The sequence below is a fragment of the Phytophthora infestans genome, genomic scaffold (genome assembly GCF_000142945.1).
Source record: "Phytophthora infestans T30-4 supercont1.16 genomic scaffold, whole genome shotgun sequence".
Taxonomy (NCBI): domain Eukaryota; phylum Oomycota; class Peronosporomycetes; order Peronosporales; family Peronosporaceae; genus Phytophthora; species Phytophthora infestans.
The window spans coordinates 291140-306742 of record NW_003303743.1 but is presented as its reverse complement, the minus strand read 5'-3'; the positions used below and the strand labels follow the sequence as shown (position 1 = coordinate 306742).

Here is a 15603-nt window from a genome sequence, read left to right as displayed (position 1 = left end):
CAACATCATGGATTGTCCTCGTCGTGCATTGGCCTCTTACGTTTGATCTAAACGCGGCCGGCCTCCTTAATGGCGGTGAAGAAGGCACAATTAAAGACCGTCTTCATCATACTCTTGGAATTGTTGGTGTACAGGCACTCGCGCTGGGACTCCTTCTGGATACGGAAGTTGAACGTGGTCATTACGTGCTTGATCTCATCGTACGAGAGCTCCACCGACTGCTCGTAGCGCTCGTCATCGGCACCGCTTCCGTCTTGCCAGTGGTATAGCAGAGGGCCAAGATTAATCCAATAGCCACCAGGCTTGAGCAGACGCTCAAATGCAGCAATGTACTCAATCACGTTCGGTGCCGCATCGATGAAGAAGCACGTCACAATACAATCCCAGCATTCTACAAGACGCGACAGATTTACATCAGCCTTTATAAAACGTTGCAAATACCTGCAGCGGAATGTTCCTCACCCTTGTCATTCGCATAGGCCTCCAGGAACTCTCCAGCACACATAGAAAAATCGGGCGGGACGGCAGTGCCTGTGTTTAGACCCAGAAGTTCTGCTGGTGCAACGTCCGGGACGGCCACGGGGCGCAGTAGATCGGTGACTGTCATCGCATTAGACGGGTTGTGAATCCACGGGTGAATCTCGAATTCCAAAGGCCGCGATATCCTGTTGACGACGGTAGAGTACTAATTAACGATCATGAAACATACAAAAGTGAGCAAGGCGACTGTGTACCAGTTGAGAATGAAGTTGCTTGCGAACAGCATTTGATATGAGAATTCGTTGCCTTGGACAGCGTAGCCCAAGGCGGCGATCTCCAGCGCGAGTCGTCCCAACCCCGCTCCAGGTAGCAGCACCCGAGGACGATCCATTCTGCCCAGTACCAGTCAAAGCAGTTATTTCCCCGTCCTTTTCAGCAATGCTAACATCCTCCGCAAATATCTTACGGGTTATCTGGATTCACCATCAGAACGCGACGTAGCTCCTTGATAATGGGCGTATAGCACATGTCACGCTCTTTCTTGCCCTGTAGCATATCAACACGCAATACAGGGATCAGAGGATAACGATAGAGCCATGCTCCCAAGCATCGACCGACCTCGTCAGACCAATCACGCACAAACTGGTGCAGCGTGCTCTTGAGCTTCGAGAAGTGGCGCAGGGGGCTCCGCAACGGCATTTTAGGCGTAATCTCGGGCAGCTCGTATGCTGGTCCATTCTCCAGCTGCGCCTGCACAATGCGTTCGAATAGGATCTGGTTGTGGTGCGTCGCGTTGACGAAGTGATGCAAGTTACGGAGCGTGGAGGATTGAGGCAACCGGCGCTGCATATCGACGGGCATTGCCTGCATGCGCTTCTTGCGCCGGTAGATTTCGCGCATCATGTAGGACTCATACTCGCGGAACGACAATAATACCGACTTGTAGTGCTCCTGCTCCTCCGGATCCAGCTCCATTTCGTCCCTTGATCAGCGAAAACGCGAAAGTGACGTGGTGCACGTAATTAGAGTTTACACCACAGCATCAAAAACTCAATTGGTTGCGGAACCGACCATGTCCCAAGGCCGCATCTTGCCGCTCGGTGAGTGCTACGAGGCACCGACTGTTTGTAGAACGATGCTTACGGAGTATGCTACGGCGTCATCGTCGGCGATTGTTTTCTGTCTGTTTGCAGAGCTTATTGACAAATGCATCGGCTCTAAGCTCTGGATCGTCATGAAGGGCGACAAAGAGTTCCTCGGCACGCTGCGGGGCTTCGACGACTACGTTAGTAAGTGGTGACAGCTACTGCCGTATCTGCAATGAGCTTACTGTCCCTTACTTTACGACGTAAAGTGAAAAATGCTGACCTAGTCTTGCTTTCGGTTCTTTAGACATGGTGCTGGACGACGTCACGGAGTAGTACGTTGCGGTATTTTTTGCCACTGCTTGCCTCGTGATATGTATAGTACTTGCAATACATAGTAACTTTTAACTAACTTTGTTGCGGTTTATTTCTTCCGTTCAGTGAGATTACTCCGGAGGGAAAACGTGAGGTGAAGCTGGACCAAGTTCTTCTCAACGGCAACAACGTGTGTCTGGTACGTTGTCGACGCCAGCTTATTTTTTTCTCACTCGCAAATTATGTACGTGGCCAAACAGCTAGATAACAAGAGTATTCCTTGTCTGTTATAGCTTGTGCCTGGAGGATTCCCGACTACATCGTAGGTTCTTCGTTAACAGTTTGGACGTTATCGTGTCAGAAAGCAGCAGCAGTCGAGATAAATCGACGGTAGCGTCTACACCTGTTCCACTCCAAGATATCAAATTATCTCTACCGAATTAACAGCCAGCGCAACGCAAACGTGCAGCGTAAATTCCGTGACATCTCTGCCCCATTGACACGTTCTACAGTACTAAGTTGCGAAAACCCGACACACACGGCTCCATTGTTGATTCGATGCATGTTCCTTCCTACTTAGCCGCCACCTCCGTCCCTGTGCTCATCTTCTATAATCTGTGTGCTTACTTCTTGGCCTTCTCGGCGTTGTTGGCCTTGACCGAACGGCGATTGAGTAGGACGAGATAGCGGTGCTGCTCCTCCATCTCAAGATTGTCGAAGCCTGTGCGCTCCAGTTCGCCCAGCGTTGGCTTGGGGTCCAGCAGCGTGAAGAGCCACTCCGGGTATTCGGACTTGTCCTTGAGCTCCGGGTGGGCTCCGTCCTTAAAAATGTTGGTGGGCACCACCGTGGTCAGGTCCACAACTTCTTCCACAGCGGCAGCTCCGCCTTTGCCTTTGGCCGCAAATGAGCGCGCGCCCGCCATGAACGGCTTGGTCAGTCTCCGTGTCGTCGCCAGCATCTTCAGTCGCATCTGGTTGCTCGTTCACTGTCCACACAGGCTTGATGGAGATATTTTCTGATATTTACAAATGAAATACTCAATTTTTGTCGATAAACCGTTTTTTTATTCGATGGCTACAGTATATCGTTTTCTCTGTGTTCGGAGCTGCTCACCACTCAGTGTGTAGCATGGGCGTTAAGCAGAAGAAGCAGAAGGGCGCGCGCTCGTCAAACGCCGGCAAGGCACAGGCCTTCGCGCAGACATGCATGAACAGTATGCAGTTCAACAAGGACAAGAAACACCAGAACCGACGTCGTATGCGTGTAGTGCAGCTGCAACGCTCGGTGGATCGAAAACTGCAGGAGCTGCGCGCATTCCCCAAGAACCCTGCACCGCCAAAGCCAGCGCGCAAGGGACCCAAACCTCCATCCGAATGGAAGCTTAAGGGAGCGGCAAGACCAGCTGCGCTGCTGGCCAAGATTGCAGCAGGAGAACTGGACGAATGCGGCAACGAGTTCCCTAAGCCAGTGGAGACCTTCGATTTGTACGAGATGATGTTCAAAGAGGGCAAAATGGCGGAGCACAATGATACCAAGGAATACATCAGGTACGATGCAAATTTTGCTAAATGCAGTGGGAACTGACTGTATATTGCAGTCTGTTGAAGCAGCTTGCAGCGGCCTGCTGCGAGGCCGGGATGCCTGACCGTGGCATTAAGAACTATGAGCTGTGCATGAGCTTGGACAAGGCAGATTATTTCCACTCGCGCGAGGGTCTGGCGTGTGCGTTGGTTGATGAAGGTCGTGGCGCTGAAGCACGCGCCTTGATCGAGGAACACAAGGACGAGGACTCGGCCGTGCTGGCCTACTGCCAAGTGGTCATTGAGTACGTGTCGTGGGAGGTGCTGGAAGAGGAGGGATCTTCGGAAGAAGTCGTTCAAAAGGCATTCCGCAAGGCGTTTGCACTGAATCCGTTCTTGGCCGTTGTCATCGCGTACCATGAGGCTTTCTTCCAGGTGATGGAGTACGTGGAGGAGATCACGGATCCGAAGCGTGGCTCCATCGAAGAAGCGTTTGTCTACATCTCGCAGAATATTGGCGTGTGGGTGGATACTGTGGGCGCTCATCAGTGGATAGAGAAAGAACTGAACGAGCTTTCTGAGCCTGCAGCAACGAAGGAGGACGTGTCAGAAGAAATGTACCTCGGTATGTACGAAACAGCCATTGAAATGCACAAGGAAATGCTCGCAGAAGCCGAGGCCGAAGCAGCGGCTGTAGCTGAAGCTGACGGTAGCGATGCCGAGGGAGACGATGGATACGAATTTGGCGATTTCGAGCCTGATGATATCGACGGTGGTGACAACTAGCGACGCCACTAAACCAGCACCCAGTTTCACATAGATCTCGTATTTTATTTTTTTTTCACTAGAGATGGACAGGTAGAAGAGCAGAATTTTTGCATTGAATTATTCTTCGACGTACTTAGCGAACAGGTTCTCGGGGTTGGTCATGGCCTTGAACTCGAGGTTGTTGCCGCTGGGGTCCTTGAAGAACATGGTCCACTGCTCCCCCTTGCGGCCAGCGAAGCGGAGGTGAGGCTCAACAATAAATTTGATGCTGAGACCCTGCACACGCTTGGAGAGGGCGTGGAACTCGTCGACCGTTAGCGCTACACCGAAGTGCGGGACCGGCACATCGTCCGCATCTGTAGCAATTATCTTAGAGGAAAACCCTGTTCTGACGGTAATAATCTACTCACCGACAGGGTTGAAGAAGTCCACGCCGCGGTAGTCTTTCGTCACTTGGTGCACAACGAGCTGATGACCGAACATGTTGTAGTCCTTCATTGGGTTCCAGTGTCAGACCTATTAGAATCACTTAGCCGGGACAAATACGAACCTGCCACTGCTTGGACGAGCGCCCTTCGATGAAGCCTAATTTCAAGCCGTAGAACTCCTTGGCTAAACGACACCACGGCGTAGTTTGAGAATTAAACAACCATTCGATGCCACTGAAAGCACGCCTGATCGCACCTTCCGCAAGGTCGTGGACCGGCACAGCGAGGTGGAAGGGTGGCACCTGCGACGACATGAATCTTCTTCCGACGGGCTTAAAGGTCGTATTGATGGCGCGCTGCAACATCAGGCCACTCACCAAATGAGCGCTTCAATGTGATCCTCCTTGGCTCTGGATTGGACGGCTGCTGTGATTGGAAGAGCAGGGTCACCGTGCGTTATTGAATTATTGTAGCAAACAAATATTGCGAATTCTGACCAAATTAAAAGTATGGACTGACTCGTCCAATACAATTCTCAAGTCCAAAACATGTGGCGCCTCTTCGAACTTGATAAAAATCTTATTTCGTACTTAGACAAGCCCTCAGTGAGTTCAAGTAATTTGCCCAAGTACGTCGACGTTTTAACCGGCGTCGGAAAGTTCGAGTAGAACGCACAATATAATAAGGAACTGGATAAAGTCACACGGGAATTTTCCTACTAAGTGCGAAATAGAATATCTTACCGAAACTAAAATCTCGAAAACTGAGGCCTCTCCGAATGTTTGAAAACACCCCTTCCCCCCTTTCACTCATCCTAATTCATTGCGAGCCTCTCATTTCAAAAGAGGCGCGAAAAGCAGGACAAGCAGCATGGCGAACGTCGCGTCGGCATCCGAGCCCGACGCCGAGACCACTGAAGCTAAATCCCCGGATGTCCACGTCCCTGCATCGAGTGACCATGTTGCCCGCGCTCCGCGTATGGAGGTAGAGGCGTTCGAGAGCTGGGGGGCGTTTTTCGAAGGATTCAGCGAGTATGAACAAAGGACTCACCAGATATTCAAGAAGAGAACATCAACCAGTGCCAAGACGCGGAATAAGGACCTCCAAGAGCGTGGGAAGGCTACGCCAGAGACTGATATCCCCAGCTCTTTTGATAAATACTATCGGAAGCTGGTGTGCACCCACAGCTGGTCGCGACCGAGTAGGTCGAAGGGCAAGCGCCACAACTACTTCGTCAAATCGACTGGATGCCAAGCGCAGATGACGGCGTCGGTGGCATGGGACGCAGTCCGGGACTTCCAAGATACCGCCCATAACCATGCGCTGGGGTCTGGACCTTATGAAAATCACCCTTCTAACCGGCGCGTCCGAGATGAAGATGTTATTAACTTTGTGGATGAGCTCCAAGCTGCAGGAGCCAAGAAAAAACTTATCTTGCAGTTTTTGCGGAAGAAGACAGGTATTTACCCTACTGGTAGCATCTATGTGTTGCTAAAGCACGAATTGTAGGGAAGAACGTCACACTACGTGACGTGCACAACATGGTTGCAAGTCTGAAGGAGGTAATGCGTAGATCTACGACTGTTGAGTCGCGACTGGAGGCTGTTCTCCGAGAATTCTGTTCGCGGAAGGGCAATACAGCTACCATCTACGTGGACGATAAAAAACTGGCCCAGACTATTACTTTCCAGACTCGGCAGATGCCGGCGCTTCTTTGAAGCCTTCCCACAGGTGCTGATGGTGGACGCTACGCACAACATCAATGACGCGCGGTACAAGCTCTCCAGTTTCATGATCCATGGCGTCTTCGGTCACGTACGTATTATTGGTGTCTTTTTGTGAGATATAGTGCCTAACAGTGACCTTTTGTGGCTTGTTGTACACGTGTGCCTCCTTGTGTCTTCTTGTCATGCTCGTGACTTTTGTGAACATGGGACTTCGTGCGACTTTTAAGGGTCAGTACGTCCGGCACGCCCTTATGGAGAACGAGAGCGCGGACTGCTTGACCGATGCAGTAACGTCATTCAAGTCGCTCAATCCAACCTGGGACCAAGTTGGAGTAATCATTGTTGACAAAGAGTTTGGGGAGATATCGCTGCTGCAGAGCGCTTTTCCTGGTGCTCGGATTTTGCTTTGCGTATTTCACGTAGTGAAATATCTTCGAATGTCTCGAAAGGCACTAAAAGCAGAGGTTGGCCCAAGATACGAAAAAAGCAGACACAAGAAGTAAAAAAGCAAAGCATGGTGGTGTCACGGAATGAGGCCAAGCAGTTGGTGCAGGGAACGTTGCTTCCAGTAATTACGCTGAGTAATGTTGCAAGAGTGCTAAAGTCTACATACAGCTACGAGTCCGCCTACGATTTTTTTATCCAAGCTCGCCGTGAAGATTATGGGGCCAAGAAAACAAGCCATTGCAAAAGTGATCACACCCGACGAGATTCTGAGCTCTGTCAAGTTTGTGCTCACTGAAAATTTACGAGGAAGTGTAAACGGGAGCTGGATACGTATCAGAAATCATTAGCAGGTGCGGATTCATCAATTGGTGTTCGTATCCCGAAAGTCGGGGTACTCAGCGAAGAACAACTTCGCGTAATGACGGATTACCATGCAACCATGAAATCATTGGTTGCTGTTTCTGGTACGATGGTGTGGATGGCCGCTACGTCGTTGAACAGACTCGATGTTCCAAAAGGGCCGAGCGAGTACGCGTAACTAGACAAACTGAGGGCTGCAGTTGTGCTACAGCAAGTTGTGTTACCGATATCACGTAAAACACCGTTCGGAATGGTTTCCAACGAATGGGTGTTTCGGTATCGTGAAGATATATGGCTCAATGACGACTGTGTAATGGTCGGTACGGCGACGCTCCAAGACGGATACGGACCTATTGGAGTCATTTCGCCCGGTGTCAGCAGGACCAAATGCCCTGAAACCAGACAGAAGATCATCAGCGGAGCACATCCGTTTCAGAAGGGCAACACGCACGTGTGTGGTGTAGTGATTTCTCCGTAGTTGCGGATAAATCACCCGTCGACAAAGACGTGACACCGCCCAAGATATTCAAGCAACGAACCCTCGGTCATGTGATGTACGGAGACGCCAAGGTGCAAGGGACTCGACGGCGTCACTCCCGAGCTTTCAACGAGTATTGGATACGGCCATATGTCACTGAATCCAGGCTGTCCTTATTATTAATAATGGACTGGCCGGATTCGCATTCAGCGGACCATCTACGGTACGAACCCTCAGTGGCGGTTGGGATGAGTTCGCGGAAGACTCAGCGACCCTTGGAAGGCACGTTCACCGTCTGGGACAGGGCGCGGACCGTTAAAGATGCTCATGCGACGGTGCAGACGACGCTTGGCATGCAAGAAGATCCATAACGGATCATTGTTCACTTGATGTTTGTATATTTGATTAGGACTTCTTATTAGGAATAGACCCGAAAGGGTAAGCTTAAATACAGAACAGAATTTCCACTCAAGCACACAGAGCGACGTCCGGCTTCAAGGTAAGCGTCAGGTCAAGCTTGTTTGAGTGTGTTATGCCTGTCGGTGAACTCGAAGCTCTGTAGTGAGGGTTCATCCGGCAAGGCCAAGAGACTTTGTGTATTGGCCGATTATTATCGGGAGGTTTTACGTGACGGCTTATTGTTGCCTATTTGCACGACTGGGAGTGCTAGAATTGCCTCCCTTTTATTCTTCCAACCAAGTGTTGAACACTCGGTGATCTCGTAAAAGGCTTACCCGTGCCTGGTACCCTTCCGCTGTTGGGACCACGAGGATTCAAAACACCTGCTAGCTTTGTTCGTGCTAGTAGCGTGTTCTTATTTTTACTGGTTGGCCTATATAAGTAGTTTACAAGGTCCAGTTTGTCCCGGTGCAAGGGCAGAACTGGGGTCTTCAGGTCCGCCCGAACGATCGTTTACTATCCTAGTAGACGTATTGTTGTGGGAACATCCTAACTACATTTGTAGCTAGAGTTCACGTGGGAATTTCAACACCACAACTGGTGCCGCGACACGGGAACAGATTGTGACCATTGTGAACTGTTTGTATGGCCTTCCAGCTTACGAGCTACCAAGAGAAGAAGAACAAGAAAAAGAAAACAAGAAACATGGCGAAAGGACAGCCGACGGTACCAGTTACGCCTGCCAAGTCTGGCGGGGCTCGCAACGAGAGTTCAAGCCCGACGGCGCGTTTTGCAGCCGCCACCGAGCTTTCAGTGAGCTTCGACGACGAAGCGGACATCGGTCCTGACGCCTACGATTATGGATATTACGAAGAGAAGACGCCGGCTCCAGAGCCAGGCGCAGCGACGCCGGATACGGCCACGCTATCATCGGGGCTGAGCGGGGCGACCAGGTCCCTTTCGAGGAACCTCGCCAACGAGCTCGATGATGTTGCGGGACCGGAACCGGCCTACGAAGATTATGACGATGGGACCAAGGGCTCTAAACCTTCGGCGGCGGCTGCAAAGCATTCAGCACTGCTGAAGGCACCTCGCCCACCTATCAACGGTGATACACCAGCCGCCAAGCGCGTTTTCGACCGCGTACAAGCGCTGATGCAGAATGATCAGTGGATGCAGCTGTTCAAGCCCATCCCCAAGAGAAAGGCCGACTGGCCTGCGCTTGCGCAGGAACTTCAATACCCAGTCAGCTCGGTTTCGACTAGCCAAGTTGCCGAGGATTCAGTTTCGCTACTGTTGTCGTTGGACTTCGAGAACGAGACGTACCCATCGACGATGTCGCTCCAAGATTGGAGTCCACATGAAGCCGGAGCTGCTCTCCAGAAATGGAAGAAGACGCTTCGGAAGGCGTTTGGCGCTGTTGGCATCAACGCTGGAAAGCAGCCTGTGAGTCTAACGATCGTTCAAGATGAAGATCCATCCACGATTCCACTGCCGCCGACACCCCCAACGACTCGTTCGTACTCCTCCGACCAAGCGTGGAGCTGAGCGTGGTGCCTTTGGCACTACCGAAGCTTCACCGTACTTTCAAGACTCGCACATGGTTACGCCACGTTCGAAAAGCCGTATGCAGCGTCTTTACGCGGGCAACGAGGGTTCGTTCGGTCGCCGAGGTGGTCCGCGAGCTGCCAAAGGTGGTGCCGGACGTCGTCAAGTCGACAGCGATGGTTCGTCCAGTGACGGTACATTTTGGTGCGTACATTCGACGAGGAAGATCCTCAAGTCGAGTTGATGCGTCATATGAATGAGCTGGCGACGCTGAACGACGCGGACCCGACACCGAGGATTGAAATGGCGTCACACCGACCATTGGATCGCATCACGCCGTTCTCAGGCTCTCGCAACAAGAGCGAGAACTGTATGCAGTGACTCCGTGGGTTCGTCTATGAAATGACTGGAACCCACATAGATGCCGACAAATGGTGCATTTCATTTGAGCTAAGTCTCCGGGACGGAGCCATTCATTGGTTCCCTCAACTTCCGAAGAAGACGAAGCGCAAGTGGAAGCTGTTGAGCGACGCGTTCATCCGCTACTACTGCTCGCAGTTCACTCAGACGGCACTGTCACGTTACTACTCCGCCAAGCAGGAACGTAATGAGCATCTGTGCGACTACATAAACAGGCTGAATGGCTACGCTCGGACCGCCCGTCTACACTTCGAGAAGAGTGGTCGCGACGCGAAAGAACACGTACAACAGTTCCTGGCAACATGCGATGATGACAAGCTGGCGGAGAGTCTCTACCACGCTCGAGTCGCCGACATTCACGAGCTCGAAGAGATCATCGAAGATGTTCTTAAGGGCAAGGAGAGAATGGCCAAGCGTGACAGTGAGTACCGATACTCCAAGAGTCGTGACGCGCGACGCGACGATGGGTACGCCCGCAACAATCGGCGTGATGACCGTCGCCGCGATGACAACCGCAACAAACCAAGAGTGACACTCATTGAAGTCACGGTGGACGACCTACTAGCTGAATTAGAAGGTCGCGAAGCTGCTCAGGGAGGCAACGAGTATTCAAACGAAGATCCGAACGCTTACAGCGATGTCCAAGACGAGTACAGCGACTTTCAGCCCGATAATACGGACGGTGATTTCTCATTGGATGAAAATGACCGATACCTCGCCGCTGCTAACGAAAATGAGCGCCGTGCAGCTGCTGAAGGCACCTACGCACGTTCAGACAACCGTCAACCGCGTGGAAACACGCCGGATCGCGAGAATGGCTTCAATCAAGATCGCCGAGGTGGTGACCGTGGGTTCAATCAGGACCAACGCGGTCGATGTGACTTCAACCGCGACAACCGACGCCCACAGTACGGACCATGCGCGGTGTGCGGTGGCATGAGTCACTCCGCCCACTACTGTAACAAGCGATGCAAGTTCTGCAAACAACTCCACGATGCTGGACAATGCGAACTTTTCCGCAACTTCCAAGACCTTGCCAAATTCGTGCGCACTAAAGGCACGAAGGAGGAACTCCCGCCAGAGCTCAAGGCCGTCGTTCAAGAACGTCATTTAAACTAGGCAGCCCGCCAACTACAACTGGGTTGGTCCCTATCGGGCTGCCACAGTTAACCGAGCCTTCAATGGAAGGAAAGTGTATCTTTGCTTTCATGGGGCAGCGTGAATGGCCTGATAATTACGTAACAAGTGTGAACACGACGGAAAATGAAAAGGAGAGGAGAAGAATCCTCGGTGGAGGTGTTGGAGAGAGAGTGGAGTGTGCTGATGCTGATGAGGGCACCAGCGAGAGTTCGTTCGGCTTGGTTTCGAGTGCAGCGCGACACGAGCCCAAGGGTCACTCCAAGATGATGAAGTTGAACCCTGGCGAGAGACAGGGGTGGTGGTCGGCCAAGAAATTCGACCGACGGATCAGAATGAGAGCTCTGGTCCAAGGCGCTGTGAACGACCAGCGAACGAGGATCCTCCTCGACACGGGAGCGAACGTTAGTGTGATCACTGACGCCTTTGCCAAGAAATTGCGACTCCGAGATGTACCCGATCACGGACGCCGCATTGACATTCAAGGAATCAACGAAGGCAAGGTGTCTACGACGCGACGAGCGTGCGTCAAGATTACGCTCGGATGGGAGATGGTGTACGAGTTTGAGATGTGGGTAGTGGCGCATAGTGCAGGCGTCGACGTGGTACTCGGGACCGACTTTATGATCCCAGCTTGGGATCCCGGTTGGACCTGTTTCACGGCGCGGCGCAATTACCGCACGAAGTTCAAATCCCGCTGATCAAGACCCAAGAACATGATCGACAGCGAAGAGTACGGCTCCCATGTTAACGCCGGGCCACCCGAGCGTTTGGGACATTCAAGCGCACGAGTGGCGAGAATATCGACTAGCGAAGCGCCACGTCGGGCTGGAGGAACACGTACTGTGAACTCGTTAATCCCGTCAGTGACGAGGTTTCGACGTGGACGGCCTCAGAGCATTCGGTTGACCAACGTGTCCGACCGAACTGTGTACCTACCAGCACACGACTCGATCGCGATGTGGATTCCAGATGGCGATTTGCCACGAGGTGACGGATATGTGCGTCTGGAGTCCAAGAAGTACCAAGACTGGCAAGTGTTGGCCTACGAAGGTTGCAGAGACCGCGAGCTCTTTCAGCGTGAATGTGAAATCTACGAACAATGGCTTGCAACTCAGCCTTCGTCAGTTGATCGACCGGACTATCCAGAACCCAGTGGGGTGCTAGCACGGCCTCTAGAAGACTCGCTAGTGGATTCTAGTGATCGTCTGACGTGTGCAGAGCGCTAAGCACTGATCCTGGAGGAACGTGAACGAGTGGAAGCCTGTCTGGCGTCTGGGGTGACAGCCGGGGATTCGGCTGACGGTCAGCCGTCCGAATAACCTTCAGACACTTACACGACAGCTCACGGCGGGGGCAATATTGCAAACGAAGCCTCGGTAGCGCGTACACACGAACTACTGAGCCCGGTAAACGTTGTACATACGCCAACGAGTGTTCGTGTCCAGTCAGGGGTGACCACGGAAGCGACAAGTAACAGCACTGGATTAAATGGAGTCACCTGTTTTGACGAAGCTGTCCCGGCCTTGTGTGCCACCAAATCTGCGAACGAGACATCGGTGGTTGATCCAGAGGATGCCGGCATCGCGCTGAAGGTGTTGAGTACGGCACCGAGTATTCATTGCAAGATTGGTGCGAATGCCGAACTGTCAAGACAGCGGCAGAACGAGGAGCTGAACAAAAGTCAACAACCCAATATGTCGGCGGCCCGCGCATTCAATATTGCGAACGACGACTCGGCAGATGGCCCAGAGATGGGAAACCAGGATGGGAAGGAGATGGACCCAGCACCGACTGTGGAAATCAAAGCGGATGCCGATGTTGAGTCAAGGGAAGAATCCGTAGCGACGTTGGACGGAACGTACATCTCGGTTGCTCGAGTGTTAACGACCGAAGGAAATGAAGCAACGGAGGATACGAGAAATGACTTCTACGAACACCCAGTTAACAACATTGGCTTGGAAGACTACGCGAAGGAGCTGGCATTTCTGCCGGACCTTACCGAAGATATCAACACGACAATAGACACTGCGTCTAATGTTGCTGATCCTCAGTTGTCGACCGATCGCCGAGAACGTCTGGTCGCAACGCTAAAGAACCACGAGCACATCCTGATTGCTAGTGGTAACGCACTACCACCGCCAGCCTATGGCGCGGTATGCGATATCGACACACAGGGGCACGCCCCAATTAAACAGCGTGCCCGGCGCGTGCCGCTACGATTTCTCGGCAAACTGTACGAGCTGCTGCGCGCTCTGTTGCGAGCAGGACTGGTCGTCTTTTCAGACAGTCCATGGGCATCGCCGATCGTGATTGTGATGAAAAAGAACGGGCTGGACATCCGGCTCTGCATTGATTACAAGATGGTGAATGCTATCACCGCGATCATGGAGTATGCAATGCCGCTAGTCGACGACCTGTTAACAGATCTCGAGCGCTACCTATGGTTCTGCTCGCTGGATGCAGCAAGCGGCTTCTGGGCGGTCATGATGACCTTGCGAGCACGTAAAGTATCGGCGTTTGTCTGCGCACTCGGACACTTCGAGTGGTTGCGCATGCCCTTTGGATTAAAGAACGCGCCGATGATCTACCAGCGTATGATCGACAACGCTCTCTGGGGGTTTGTTCAACCTAAAGGAGGTTGGTTTGAATACTCGGAGAAGATGCGTTTAGCTGAAAAACAGGCCAAGGATCGTCGTGGGCCAAGCGCCGAGGGTTCGTTTCAAACGAAGTTCGCGGCAGACCGCGAAGCACCGGTAGAGACCGACCCCGTACTACAACAGCCCCGTCGCTGACATGTTTACGAGCGGGGAACCGGACGAATCATCGTTGGTACCTGTGTTTGGTCGACGGTCGTTTGTGGATGACATTTGCTTCGGTGGCGAGGATTTCGACAGCTGCCTGGCGACGCTGGACCGATTGCTGGCAAGATTTGCACAGTGTCGGATCAGCATTAGCTTCACCAAGAGCATCTTCTGCCAACCCAAGGTGGACTTTCTGTCGCATAAAATTTCGCCAGAAGGTATCAGGGCTGACCCCAAGAAGCTTGCGGCCATCACCGAGCTTTCGTTTCCAACGAGTAAGAAGGGCATGCAGTCGTTTCTTGGAGCGGTTAATTACTACAGCCGCTTCATTCAAGACTTCGCGGTCTACGGTGCGGCCCTGTACCAGCTCAAGGATGAGGACTTTGCCGTTGAAGGTGGCCTTTCTGTGGCACGTCGTTCCTTCGAAAAATTGAAGACGAGTGTTTCACATTCACCCATCCTCAGGCACTTCGATCGGTCGAAAGCAGTTCACGTCATGCTCTTTGCCAATGAATGGGCGTTGAGCACTACGCTAATGCAAGAACATGAAGGCAAGTTACACCCCGTACGGTTCCTCGGTCGGGTGCTCAAGGAGGCCGAGATGAACTACCATCCTGCTGAGAAGGAAGTTTCGGCGTTACTTCTGCTGTTGAAGGTCTGTTACGTCCAGCTGGCAGGAAAGACGCTACATGTCTATTCCCGATTCTCGCCGTTAGAGTGGGTGCATAAGTCGAAGTCTCTTTTCGGACGAGCGGTCCAGTTCGCAGTGCTGCTATCGCAGTGACACCTGAAGGTGCAGCGCGTGAAGGGAGAGGATGTCCGCCCTTCGCGCAGCTACTGCAGTCAAGCATCACGAGCTTCGTCGACCTGGAAGACTCGCTCGCGCCGGTGGCACCTCCAAACAAGGGTTCCCCGACTATACGAATGGACCCCGCGTTGATGTACGCCAGGTTTTCCCGTAATTACAGCGGATTCGCCATGTCTTTTTACGGATCAGCGAAGACAGAGAAGTACGGTGGCTACGGGAGTTGTTCATGGGTGGTGTGGAGCCTTCCTGAGTGGAAGATAGTGATTGCTGCAAACGCTTACCTCTCGGCCACCACGGTGAATGAAGCGGAGTATACAGGTATGATAAACGGTGTCAAGGCTGCTATCGCGCACGGTGCCGAGGATTTAGTCATCGTTGGTGACTCAAGGCTCGCGATTCAACAATCACTAGGGGTGATCGCATGCAGGAAGGAAACTTTGCTAGCGCGGCTGAATACTCACAAGGAACTCGCGGCCAAGCTTCGATCACTTAAATAGCTTCACGTTGTACGAGAATACAACGCTGCCGCGGATTCGTTAGTCACTGAAGCGTTGGAATCAAAGGTCAGTCGGGTCATCTTGGCTGAAACTCGCAAGTCGGAATTGGCGTCGCTGAATCGCATCCAGGAAATGATCTACGAGCCGGATGAAGACTCGGTAGATGTTTCGTCACGTGGAGCAGAGCGTCAAGTACATGTACTGTCAGGCAGCGAGTCTTCAAAGTGGAAAACTTTCGAAAATTTCGTGGTTGATTACAGCTCACCAAAGTGCGATTATGGTAATATGACAGTGATGACTCGGCGACAGACGAAAGCCAAGAAACGCGTCCGCCCTTACATGGTGAACACTCGGAGGAGGTCTCAAAAGCTCAAGAACAGA

The 15603-nt window shown here is 52.3% G+C and overlaps 5 protein-coding genes across 5 annotated transcripts; 2 read left to right on the top strand and 3 right to left on the bottom strand.

The window, feature by feature from the left end:
- Nucleotides 1–47: 47 nt before the first annotated feature.
- Nucleotides 48–1467, bottom strand: PITG_08675 (uncharacterized protein; the record flags this gene model as incomplete). Its single annotated transcript, XM_002902713.1, has 5 exons — nt 48–391; nt 463–665; nt 735–872; nt 947–1026; nt 1099–1467. The coding sequence occupies 5 exons, from the start codon at nt 1453–1455 to the stop codon at nt 48–50; spliced, it is 1122 nt and encodes a 373-aa protein (XP_002902759.1).
- A 65-nt stretch (nt 1468–1532) lies between these two features.
- PITG_08673 (uncharacterized protein) lies at nt 1533–2897 on the top strand (the record flags this gene model as incomplete). The annotated part of the gene is made up of 5 exons (XM_002902712.1): nt 1533–1580; nt 1674–1769; nt 1873–1900; nt 2007–2079; nt 2174–2897. The coding sequence occupies 4 exons, from the start codon at nt 1715–1717 to the stop codon at nt 2204–2206; spliced, it is 189 nt and encodes a 62-aa protein (XP_002902758.1).
- PITG_08674 (uncharacterized protein) lies at nt 2504–2839 on the bottom strand (the record flags this gene model as incomplete). Its single annotated transcript, XM_002902711.1, has 1 exon — nt 2504–2839. The coding sequence occupies one exon, from the start codon at nt 2837–2839 to the stop codon at nt 2504–2506; it is 336 nt and encodes a 111-aa protein (XP_002902757.1).
- An 89-nt stretch (nt 2898–2986) lies between the features above and the next one.
- PITG_08672 (uncharacterized protein) lies at nt 2987–4187 on the top strand (the record flags this gene model as incomplete). The annotated part of the gene is made up of 2 exons (XM_002902710.1): nt 2987–3428; nt 3479–4187. 2 exons carry the CDS (start codon nt 3010–3012, stop codon nt 4185–4187), a joined length of 1128 nt encoding a protein of 375 aa, XP_002902756.1.
- Nucleotides 4188–4571: 384 nt separating this feature from the next.
- Nucleotides 4572–4911, bottom strand: PITG_08671 (uncharacterized protein; the record flags this gene model as incomplete). Its single annotated transcript, XM_002902709.1, has 3 exons — nt 4572–4661; nt 4720–4781; nt 4854–4911. 3 exons carry the CDS (start codon nt 4909–4911, stop codon nt 4572–4574), a joined length of 210 nt encoding a protein of 69 aa, XP_002902755.1.
- Between the last annotated feature and the right edge of the window lie 10692 nt (nt 4912–15603).